Source organism: Pristiophorus japonicus, unplaced genomic scaffold (genome assembly GCF_044704955.1).
Source record: "Pristiophorus japonicus isolate sPriJap1 unplaced genomic scaffold, sPriJap1.hap1 HAP1_SCAFFOLD_979, whole genome shotgun sequence".
In the NCBI taxonomy this organism is placed as follows: Eukaryota; Metazoa; Chordata; class Chondrichthyes; family Pristiophoridae; genus Pristiophorus; species Pristiophorus japonicus.
Genome location: NW_027254908.1, coordinates 125,721 through 137,749, shown reverse-complemented (window position 1 = coordinate 137,749; position 12,029 = coordinate 125,721). Strand labels below are relative to the sequence as shown.

The window sequence follows — 12,029 nt, the reverse complement described above, 5'->3', positions numbered from 1 at the left end:
GGAGGGGCGGGTGACGGGAGGGGTGTGTCACGGGGGGAGGTGGGTCACGGGGGGAGGTGGGTCACGGGGGGAGGTGGGTCACGGGGGGAGGTGGGTCACGGGGGGAGGTGGGTCACGGGGGGAGGTGGGTCACGGGGGGGTGGGTCACGGGGGGAGGGGCGGGTGACGGGAGGGGTGTGTCACGGGGGGAGGTGGGTCACGGGGGGAGGTGGGTCACGGGGGGGTGGGTCACGGGGGGAGGGGCGGGTGACGGGAGGGGTGTGTCACGGGGGGAGGTGGGTCACGGGGGGAGGTGGGTCACGGGGGCGTGGGTCACGGGGGGAGGGGCGGGTGACGGGAGGGGTGTGTCACGGGGGGAGGTGGGTCACGGGGGGAGGTGGGTCACGGGGGGAGGGGCGGGTGACGGGAGGGGCGTGTCACGGGGGGAGGTGTGTCACGGGGGGAGGTGGGTCACGGGGGGAGGTGGGTCACGGGGGGGTGGGTCACGGGGGGAGGTGGGTCACGGGGGGAGGTGGGTCACGGGGGGAGGTGGGTCACGGGGGGGTGGGTCACGGGGGGGTGGGTCACGGGGGGAGGTGGGTCACGGGGGGAGGTGGGTCACGGGGGGAGGGGCGGGTGACGGGAGGGGCGTGTCACGGGGGGAGGTGGGTCACGGGGGGAGGTGGGTCACGGGGGGAGGTGGGTCACGGGGGGAGGTGGGTCACGGGGGGGTGGGTCACGGGGGGAGGGGCGGGTGACGGGAGGGGTGTGTCACGGGGGGAGGTGGGTCACGGGGGGAGGTGGGTCACGGGGGGGTGGGTCACGGGGGGAGGGGCGGGTGACGGGAGGGGTGGGTCACGGGGGGAGGTGGGTCACGGGGGGAGGTGGGTCACGGGGGGAGGGGCGGGTGACGGGAGGGGTGTGTCACGGGGGAGGTGGGTCACGGGGGGAGGTGGGTCACGGGGGGAGGTGGGTCACGGGGGGAGGTGGGTCACGGGGGGAGGGGCGGGTGACGGGAGGGGCGGGTGACGGGAGGGGTGTGTCACGGGGGGAGGTGGGTCACGGGGGGAGGGGCGGGTGACGGGAGGGGTGGGTCACGGGGGGAGGTGGGTCACGGGGGGAGGTGGGTCACGGGGGGAGGGGCGGGTGACGGGAGGGGTGTGTCACGGGGGGAGGTGGGTCACGGGGGGAGGTGGGTCACGGGGGGAGGTGGGTCACGGGGGGAGGGGCGGGTGACGGGAGGGGCGGGTGACGGGAGGGGTGTGTCACGGGGGGAGGGGTGGGTGACGGGAGGGGCGGGTGACGGGAGGGGCGGGTGACGGGAGGGGTGTGTCACGGGGGGAGGGGTGGGTGACGGGAGGGGCGTGTCACGGGGGGGTGGGTCACGGGGGGAGGGGCGGGTGATGGGAGGGGCGGGTGATGGGAGGGGCGGGTGACGGGAGGGGTGTGTCACGGGGGGAGGGGTGGGTGACGGGGGGGTGGGTCACGGGGGGAGGGGCGGGTGACGGGAGGGGTGGGTCACGGGGGGAGGTGGGTCACGGGGGGAGGTGGGTCACGGGGGGGTGGGTCACGGGGGGAGGGGCGGGTGACGGGAGGGGTGTGTCACGGGGGGAGGTGGGTCACGGGGGGAGGTGGGTCACGGGGGGAGGGGCGGGTGACGGGAGGGGCGGGTGACGGGAGGGGTGTGTCACGGGGGGAGGTGGGTCACGGGGGGAGGGGCGGGTGACGGGAGGGGCGGGTGACGGGAGGGGCGGGTGACGGGAGGGGTGTGTCACGGGGGGAGGGGTGGGTGACGGGAGGGGCGTGTCACGGGGGGAGGTGGGTCACGGGGGGAGGGGCGGGTGATGGGAGGGGCGTGTCACGGGGGGGTGGGTCACGGGGGGAGGGGCGGGTGATGGGAGGGGCGTGTCACGGGGGGGTGGGTCACGGGGGGAGGGGCGGGTGATGGGAGGGGCGTGTCACGGGGGGAGGGGTGGGTGACGGGAGGGGCGTGTTACGGGGGGAGGGGTCACGGGGGGAGGTGTGTCACGGGGGAGGGGCGGGTGACGGGAGGGGCGTGTCACGGGGGGGTGGGTCACGGGGGGAGGGGCGGGTGATGGGAGGGGCGTGTCACGGGGGGGTGGGTCACGGGGGGAGGGGCGGGTGATGGGAGGGGCGTGTCACGGGGGGGTGGGTCACGGGGGGAGGGGCGGGTGATGGGAGGGGCGTGTCACGGGGGGAGGGGTGGGTGACGGGAGGGGCGTGTTACGGGGGGGTGGGTCACGGGGGGAGGGGCGGGTGACGGGAGGGGCGTGTCACGGGGGGAGGGGTCACGGGGGGAGGTGTGTCACGGGGGAGGGGCGGGTGACGGGAGGGGCGTGTCACGGGGGAGGGGGGGGCGGGTGACGGGAGGACCCGGGCGGCTGTCCGTCTCATCGCCAGTCTCCCTGTTTATTTCCCGCGGTGTGCAGGATGCGTGGGCGAGTGCGGTGTACCCGGAAGCTGAAGCAATGGATGTTTGAGCAGGTGGACAGTGGGTTGTACCCGGGCCTGGTCTGGGAGGACCGCAAGCTGGGAATGTTCCGCATCCCCTGGAAGCACGCAGGCAAGCAAGACTACAGGCACGACGAGGACGCTGCCATTTTCAAGGTAAGTTCCCCTGCCCCCGATAACTCGCAACACAAGTACAGGAGGGTTTGAGTCTAAGAGTAAAGACGTCTTACTGCGATTATATTGGGCCCTGGTGAGACCACACCTGGAGTATTGTGTACAGTTTGGGTCTCCTTACCTAAGGAAGGATATACTTGCCACAGAGGGAGTGCAACGAAGGTTCACCAGACTGATTCCTGGGATGGGAGGATTGTCCTATGAGGAGAGATTGAGTAGACCAGGCCGATATTCTCTAGAGTTTAGAAGAATGAGAGGTGATCTCATTGAAACATACAACATTCTTACCGGGCTTGACAGGGTAGATGCAGGGAGGGTGTTTCCCCCCCGGGCTGGGGAGTCTAGAACCAGTGGTCACACAGTCTCAGGATAAGGGGTCGGCCATTTAGGACTGAGATGAGGAGAAACTTCTTCACTCAGAGGGTGGTGAGTCTTTGGAATTCTCTGCCCCAGAGGGCTGTGGAGGCTCAAGACAGAGACCGAGAGATTTGTGGATATTGAGGGAATCGAGGGATATGGGGACAGTGCAGGGAAGTGGACCCGAGGTCGAAGGTCAGCCGTGATCTTATTGAATGGTGGAGCGGGCTCGAGGGGCCGAATGGCCGACTCCTGCTCCTGGATCTTATGTGCCTGTGTAAATCCAGGCCGCGACTCTCAGCCCTGGGGTCAGTTAACTTTACGTTGATCGGAAATAATTCGGCAACGGTTTCAGACCCAACTTTAACAACAACAACCATTATATAGCGCCTATAACCTCCCATAGGCGTGTCACAGCGATAGTCTGAGACACAAACTAAACACATTTCACAGACCCACATAAGGAGAAATTAGGGCAGGTGACCAAAATTTGGTCAAAGAGGTGGGTTTTAAGGAGCGTCTTGAAGGAGGAGAGAGAGGTAGAGAGGCGGAGAGGTTTCGGGAGGGAGTTCCAGAGCTTGGGGCCCAGGCAACAGAAGGCACGGCCACCGATGGTGGAGCGATTATAATCAGGGATGGTCAGGGGGGCAGAATTAGAGGAGTGCAGACATCTCGGGGGGTTGTGGGGCTGGAGGAGATTACAGAGATAGGGAGGGGTGAGGGCCATGGAGGGATTTGTAAACAAGGATGAGAATTTTGAAATCGAGGCGTTGCTTAACCTGGAGCCAGTGTAGGGCAGTGAGCACAGGGGGGTGATGGGTGAGCGGGACTTGGTGCGAGTTAGGACACGGGGCAGCGAGCACAGGGGGTGATGGGTGAGCGGGACTTGGTGCGAGTTAGGACACGGGGCAGCGAGCACAGGGGGTGATGGGTGAGCGGGACTGGGTGCGAGTTAGGACACGGGGCAGCGAGCACAGGGGGTGATGGGTGAGCGGGACTGGGTGCGAGTTAGGACACGGGGCAGTGAGCACAGGGGGTGATGGGTGAGTGGGACTGGGTGTGAGTTAGGGCACGGGGGCAGTGAGCACAGGGGGTGATGGGTGAGTGGGACTGGGTGTGAGTTAGGACACGGGGCAGAGAGCACAGGGGGTGATGGGTGAGTGGGACTGGGTGTGAGTTAGGACACGGGGCAGAGAGCACAGGGGGTGATGGGTGAGTGGGACTTGGTGTGAGTTAGGACACGGGGCAGTGAGCACAGGGGGTGATGGGTGAGCGGGACTCGGTGCGAGTTAGGACATGGGACAGTGAGCACAGGGGGTGATGAGTGAGCGGGACTCGGTGCGAGTTAGGACACGGGGGCAGCCGAGTTTTGGATCACCGCTAGTTTACGTAGGGGAGAATGTGGGAGGCCAGCCTGGAGTGCGTTGGAATAGTCACGTCTAGAGGTAACAAAGGATTGGATGAGGGTTTCAGTAGCGGATGAGCTGAGGCAGGGGGCGGAGACGGGCGATGTTACAGAGGTGGAAATAGGCGGTTTTAGTTATGCTGGGGATATGTGGCCGAAAGCTTATTTTAGGGTCAAATATGACGGCTAGGTTGTGAACAGTCTGGTTCAGCCTCAGATCGGAGTTGGGGAGAGGGATGGAGTCAGTGGAGCTATTGGGATTGGTGACCAAAACCTGGTCAAAGAGGTAGGTTTTAAGGGGCGCCTTCAAGGAGGAAAGAGTCAGTTGGTTTCGGGTGGGAGTTCCAGATCTTGGGGGCTGCACAGCTGAAGGCCCGGCCACCGATGGTGGGACACTGACCATTCACCCTCTGGGACCTGGCGTCACATTCAGCCCTCACAAAGGGGATGAAAGGTCTCATTTCTGTTGGGGGGATTGGGTGAGGGTCAGTGGGTCACACACTGAGTGTTTGATGGGACAGTGTAGAGGGAGCTTTACTCTGTATCTAACCCCGTGCTGTACCTGCCCTGGGAGTGTTTGATGGGACAGTGTAGAGGGAGCTTTACTCTGTATCTAACCCCCTGTACCTGCCCTGGGAGTGTTTGATGGGACAGTGTAGAGGGAGCTTTACTCTGTATCTAACCCCCTGTACCTGCCCTGGGAGTGTTTGATGGGACAGTGTCGAGGGAACTTTACTCTGTATCTAACCCATGCTGTACCTGCCCTGGGAGTGTTTGATGGGACAGTGTAGAGGGAGCTTTACTCTGTATCTAACCCCCTGTACCTGCCCTGGGAGTGTTTGATGGGACAGTGTAGAGGGAGCTTTACTCTGTATCTAACCTCGTGCTGTACCTGCCCTGGGAGTGTTTGATGGGACAGTGTAGAGGAAGCTTTACTCTGTATCTAACCCCGTGCTGTATCTGCCCTGGGAGTGTTTGATGGGACAGTGTAGAGGGAGCTTCACTCTGTATCTAATCCCAGGCTGTACCTGCTCTGGGAATGTTTGATGGGACAGTGTAGAGGGAGCTTTACTCTGTATCTAACCCCCTGTACCTGCCCTGGGAGTGTTTGATGGGACAGTGTAGAGGGAGCTTTACTCTGTATCTAACCCGCTGTACCTGCCCTGGGAGTGTTTGATGGGACAGTGTGGAGGGAGCTTTACTCTGTATCTAACCCCGTGCTGTACCTGCCCTGGGAGTGTTTGATGGGACAGTGTAGAGGGAGCTTTACTCTGTATCTAACCCCCTGTACCTGCCCTGGGAGTGTTTGATGGGACAGTGTAGAGGGAGCTTTACTCTGTATCTAACCCCCTGTACCTGCCCTGGGAGTGTGATGCTGACCCTGGATAATGTTGGGATGTGGGGGGGTGGTTGGAGGGGAGGGGGTGGCTCTGTCTCCGTTAACGGGCCGCGCTCTCTCTGCACAGGCTTGGGCCACGTTCAAGGGAAAGTACAAGGAGGGGGACAAGGTGGACCCAGCGACCTGGAAGACCCGGCTGCGGTGCGCGCTGAACAAGAGCTGTGAGTTTGAGGAGGTTCCCCAGCGCTCCCAGCTGGACATCTCCGAACCCTACAAAGTCTACAAGATCGTGGACGACAACACGGCGAAACGTGAGCAGCTCTCTGATTGCTGGTGTGGAGGGAGGAGGGGGTGGGAGGGGGGGTGGCGAGGGATGGAGGGGGGCAGCGAGAGAAGGGGGAGTGGGCGAGGGAGGGAGGGGGGTGAGGGGGCGCGAGGGGGAATGTGAGGGATGGGGGGAGCGAAGGAGGGAGGAGCAAGGGAAGGGGGAGTGGGCGAGGGAGGGAGGGAGAGTGGGGGCGGGGCGAGGGGGAATGCGAGGGAGGGAGGAGCGAGGGAAGGGGGAGTGAGGCGAGGGAGGGAGGGAGAGCGGGGGCGGGGCGAGGGGGAATGCGAGGGAGGGAGGAGCGAGGGAAGGGGGAGTGGGGCGAGGGAGGGAGGGGATGAGGGGCGGCGAGGGGGAATGCGAGGGAGGGAGGAGCGAGGGAAGGGGGAGTGGGGCGAGGGAGGGAGGGGATGAGGGGCGGCGAGGGGGAATGCGAGGGAGGGAGGAGCGAGGGAAGGGGGAGTGGGCGAGGGAGGGAGGGAGAGTGGGGGCGGGGCGAGGGAGGGAGGGAGAGTGGGGGCGGGGCGAGGGGGAATGCGAGGGAGGGAGGAGCGAGGGAAGGGGGGGTGGGCGAGGGAGGGAGGGAGAGTGGGGGCGGGGCGAGGGGGAATGCGAGGGAGGGAGGAGCGAGGGAAGGGGGAGTGGGGCGAGGGAGGGAGGGAGAGTGGGGGCGGGGCGAGGGGGAATGCGAGGGAGGGAGGAGCGAGGGAAGGGGGAGTGGGGCGAGGGAGGGAGAGCGGGGGCGGGGCGAGGGGGAATGCGAGGGAGGGGGGAGTGGGGCGAGGGAGGGAGGGAGAGTGGGGGCGGGGCGAGGGGGAATGCGAGGGAGGGAGGAGCGAGGGAAGGGGGAGTGGGGCGAGGGAGGGAGGGGATGAGGGGCGGCGAGGGGGAATGCGAGGGAGGGAGGAGCGAGGGAAGGGGGAGTGGGCATGGGAGGGAGGGAGAGTGGGGGCGGGGCGAGGGGGAATGCGAGGGAGGGAGGAGCGAGGGAAGGGGGGGTGGGCGAGGGAGGGAGGGAGAGTGGGGGCGGGGCGAGGGGGAATGCGAGGGAGGGAGGAGCGAGGGAAGGGGGAGTGGGGCGAGGGAGGGAGAGGATGAGGGGCGGCGAGGGGGAATGCGAGGAATGGGGGGAGCAAGGGAAGGGGGAGTGGGCGAGTGAGGGAGGGAGAGTGGGGGCGGGGCGAGGGGGAATGCGAGGGAGGGAGGAGCGAGGGAAGGGGGAGTGGGGCGAGGGAGGGAGGGAGAGTGGGGGCGGGGCGAGGGGGAATGCGAGGGAGGGTGGTGAGGGAGGCAGCGAGGGGGAATGCGAGGGAGGGAGGAGCGAGGGAAGGGGGAGTGGGGCGAGGGAGGGAGGGAGAGCGGGGGCGGGGCGAGGGGGAATGCGAGGGAGGGGGGAGTGGGGCGAGGGAGGGAGGGAGAGTGGGGGCGGGGTGAGGGGGAATGTGAGGGAGGGGGGGAGCGAGGGAGGGGGCGAGCGGGGGTGAGCGAGGGAGGGAGGGGAGGAGTTGGCGAGGGGGGGGTTTCCTGGCGAGACGATGTACCCGGTCTAACGTGTGTTTAATGGACCCCATTCACAGGGAAATTGTCCTCCAGCCTCGACCTGGGCTCAGTGAAGGTCAATCGCAACGAGACGGTGAGGCAACTCAAATCAGCGACCGACTCGCCCACACCGGAGGAGGTGAGGGGGGCCGCGGGGAGAGGGGGAGGGGGGAGCGCGGGGGAGGGAGGGGGAGGGGTGAGCGCATTGGGGGAGGGGGAGGGAGGAGCGCGGAGGGGGGGAGGGGGGAGCGAGGGGGAGGGGAGGTGTGCGGTGGGGGGAGGGGGAGGGGTGAGCACGTGGCGGAGGGGAGGGGAGGGGGAGCGCGGTGGGGGAGGGGGAGGGGAGGGGGGAGCGCGGTGGGGGAGGGGGAGGGAGGAACGCGGGGGGGAGGGGGAGGGGGGAGCTCATGGCGGAGGGGAGGGGAGGGGGAGCGCGGTGGGGGAGGGGGAGGGGAGGGGGGAGCGCGGTGGGGGAGGGGAGGGGGAGCGCGGGGGGGAGGGGAGGGGGAGCGAGGGGGGGAGGGGGAGCGCGGGGGGGAGGGGAGGGGGAGCGCGGTGGGGGAGGGGAGGGGGGAGCGCGTGGCGGGGGGGGGGGGGGTCCGGGGGGAGGAGGAGGAGGGGAGGTGTGCGGGGGAGGGGTTGTGGGTTGTCCACTCCAGGAGGAGGGGAGGGGAGGAATGCGGTGGGGGGGAGGGGAGGAGTGCGAGGGGGAGGGGGAGGGAGGAACGCGGGGGGGGAGATGGGGAAGTGTGCGGGGGGGAGTGGGAGGGGGAGCACGGTGGGGGGAGGGGGAGGGAGGAACGCCGGGGGGGGAGGAGGGGAGGTGTGCGGAGGGATGAGGGGGAGGGGAGGTGTGCGGGGGGTGGGGAGGAGTGCGGGGGGGGAGGGGGAGGGGAGGTGTGCGGGGGGGGAGGGGGAGGGGGGAGCGCGGTGGGGGGGAGGAGGGGAGGTGTGCGGAGGGATGAGGGGGAGGGGAGGGAAGGTGTGCGGGGGGGGGGAGGGGGAGGGAGGAACGCCGGGGGGGGAGGAGGGGAGGTGTGCGGAGGGATGAGGGGGAGGGGAGGTGTGCGGGGGGTGGGGAGGAGTGCGGGGGGGGAGGGGGAGGGGAGGTGTGCGGGGGGGGAGGGGGAGGGGGGAGCGCGGTGGGGGGGAGGAGGGGAGGTGTGCGGGGGGGGGGAGGGGAGGGGAGGTGTGCGGGGGGGAGGGGAAGGGGAGGGGAGGTGTGCGGGGGGGAGGGGAAGGGGAGGGGAGGTGTGCGGGGGGGAGAGGAGTGCGGGGGGGAGGGGAAGGGGAGGGGAGGTGTGCGGGGGGGAGGGGGAGGGGAGGTGTGCGGGGGAGGGGCTGTGTGTTGTCCACTCGAGGAGGAGGGGGAGGGGGGAGTGCGGTGGGGGGAGGAGGGGAGGTGTGCGGGGTGGGGGAGGGAGAGGGGAGGAGTGCGGGGGAGGGGCTGTGTGTTGTCCACTCGAGGAGGAGGGGGAGGGGAGGAGGCGAACCGCGGGCACGTTTCGAGCCGAGGCGAGGAGTGGGGAATCTGTGGGACACAGGATGCTGAGGGGGCTGAGTGGGTAGTGGGCCTCCCCAGTGCCTGTACCCGCAGCAAGGCAGAGACTAACTCCCCCCCACCCCTCGCTCCCCTTGTTTCCCAGCAGGAATTGAGAGGCAGCCCTGCTCCAGACTCCCAGCAGGCCGAGAGCGACAGCAGCTCCGATCCCAGTTCGGGCTCCGAGATGTCCGTGCAGGAGGAAGATTCCGGAGAAAGCACCTCGCTGGAGTGGAGCGCGACCCCCGCCGTAGAAGGTACAGCCCAGGGGGCCACGGCCCCTCCTCCCGACAGCGCGTTCAGGCCGGAAAGGCCCAGGGCGCCCCCACCCCGGGAAAGGCCCCGGGACCGCCCCCCCTCACCAGTAACAGGGCCCAAGGTCACCGCCGGCAACAGCCAATGGGAGTGGCGGTGGTCTCGCTTTTGAATCGTGTCTGAACGTGGCTCCCACCCGGGTCTACTAGGCCCCAGGGTAGCCTCGGCCCCGCCCAGGTTCGCCTAAGCCCCACACAGGGTTGTCGAGGCCCCAGGGGTGACTCGGCCCCGCCCAGAGTCATCCATGCCCCGCTCACGGTCGTCTAGGCCCAGCCCAGGGTCACAAAGGCCCGCTCAAGTCGCCTAGGCCCCGCCCAGGGTCGTCTAGGCCCCACACAGGGTCGCCTAAGACCCAGGATCATCCAGGTCCCACCCAGGGCCACCTAGGCCCCGCCCAGGGTCGTCTAGGTCCCGCCCAGGGTCGTCTAGGCCCCGCCCAGGGTCACAAAGACCCACTTGGGTCGCTAGACCCTGCCCGGGGTCGTCTGGGCCCCCCCAGGGTCGTCTAGGCCCCGCCCAGGGTCGTCTAGGCCCCGCCCAGGGTCACAAAGACCCACTTGGGTCGCTAGACCCTGCCCGGGGTCGTCTGGGCCCCACCCAGGGTCGTCTAGGCCCCGCCCAGGGTCGTCTAGGTCCCGCCCAGGGTCACAAAGACCCACTTGGGTCGCTAGACCCTGCCCAGGGTTGTCTAGGCCCCGCCCAGGGTCACAAAGACCCACTTGGGTCGCTAGACCCTGCCCGGGGTCGTCTGGGCCCCCCCAGGGTCGTCTAGGCCCCGCCCAGGGTCGTCTAGGCCCCGCCCAGGGTCACAAAGACCCACTTGGGTCGCTAGACCCTGCCCGGGGTCGTCTGGCCCCCCCCAGGGTCGTCTAGGCCCCGCCCAGGGTCGTCTAGGCCCCGCCCAGGGTCACAAAGACCCACTTGGGTCGCTAGACCCTGCCCAGGGTCGTCTAGGCCCCGCCCAGGGTCACAAAGACCCACTTGGGTCGCTAGACCCTGCCCGGGGTCGTCTAGGTCCCGCCCAGGGTCGCCTAGGCCCCGCCCAGGGTCACAAAGACCCACTTGGGTCGCTAGACCCTGCCCGGGGTCGTCTAGGTCCCGCCCAGGGTCGTGTAGGTCCCGCCCAGGGTCACAAAGACCCACTCGGGTCGCTAGACCCTGCCCGGGGTCGTCTAGGTCCCGCCCAGGGTCGTGTAGGTCCCGCCCAGGGTCACAAAGACCCACTCGGGTCGCTAGACCCCGTCCAAGATAATCTAGGCCCCGCACGGGGTCGTCTCGGCCCCATCCAGGGATGCAAAGGCCCACTCGGGTCGTCTAGGCCCCGCCCAGGGCAGAGTAGTTCTCGATCAGTGTTGCCTAGGCCCCACCAGGATCATGTTTCTCAATGGGACACATATATGCCTTACTAATTTAAAAGGGACACAATTTGTTTTGGTTCTGAAATCCCACTTTCAGGACAGGACTGGGGAGCAGGTGGATGTAACGTATTTGCTTCCTGGGTTCTTGGCTTAAGAATCCATAGCGACACGTTGCTATTAAGAACTAGTTTGTTTATTAACAAAGGTTTAACAATCACACGACACATTACCGGTTCATCCACCGGGCTCACAACCACCTGCCCCATCGTGGATCCCCCGAACCCAACTGGCTGGGGTTTTATTGAGTCTTGTGAACATATCGTGACTGGCTAAGCCCCTCCCACTCAACAGCTCTACAACTATTTCAAGTCGAACTTTAAACCAAGTGCTCCCCTTTTGGCAAGGGCACGAGAACCCACAAATTTCCAAATACAACTTTAACAGAAACTTAAAATCAAATTAGAGTTCGGTTGCCGGGGGAGATGATGCACTCCAGTCCCTCCGGCGCCCACCTCTGGCGGAAGGCCGCGAGCGTACCGGTGGACACCGCGTGCTCCATCTCCAGGGACACCCTGGCCCGGATGTAACCGCGGAAGAGAGGCAGGCGGTCGGGGCTGAACGGCCCCCTCGACCGCCCGCTGCCTGGACCGGCTGATGGCCCCCTTGGCCGTGCCCAGGAGCAGGCCCCTACGAGGAGGCCCTCGGACCGGCCCGCTCCCCTCCGCACAGGGTGCCCGAAGATCAGGAGCGTGGGACTGAAGTGCAAGCCAGAATTTCAGGAGCAGCCCCTTCAGACAATGGAACAGGGGCTGCCACCTCGCACATACAACATACACGTGGAACACGGACTCCTCCAGACCGCAGAGATTGCAGGCGGCCTGGGAGCCCGTGATCCGACTTAAAAACCAATTGCACGGGACTGCTCCGTGCAATACCCCCCCCCCCCAGGCCAAGTCCCCATTAAATAGAGGGAGGGACTCCCGCGTAGAGTGCACTCCATCGGGTAAAGATCACTGTACCTGGCCTTCTCCCATTCCAAGTACTAACCAGGCCGGACTCTGTTTAGCTTCGAAGAGCGGATGAGAGTGGCCGTTTTCAGACTTGCATGGCTGCAGCCTCGACAACAGCTGCACAAACCAGGGAGCGTACATAACAAGTGCATACATTACACACGCGGGGGTTGCTGACTGAAGCCTTGTCCAGGATTGCTGGGCAGTGGTTACCTC

General features: G+C 66.6%; 1 protein-coding gene across 1 annotated transcript in view; it reads left to right on the top strand.

Moving 5' to 3' along the window:
- The first annotated feature begins 2,430 nt into the window (after positions 1–2,430).
- LOC139258429 (interferon regulatory factor 8-like) overlaps positions 2,431–12,029 on the top strand; it is a 32,258-nt gene continuing 22,659 nt past the window's right edge. The window contains exons 1-4 of the mRNA XM_070874780.1: positions 2,431–2,607; positions 5,854–6,037; positions 7,629–7,729; positions 9,237–9,387. Coding sequence (XP_070730881.1) covers positions 2,431–2,607; positions 5,854–6,037; positions 7,629–7,729; positions 9,237–9,387 — 613 coding nt within the window. The remainder of the gene's footprint in view (positions 2,608–5,853; positions 6,038–7,628; positions 7,730–9,236; positions 9,388–12,029) is intronic.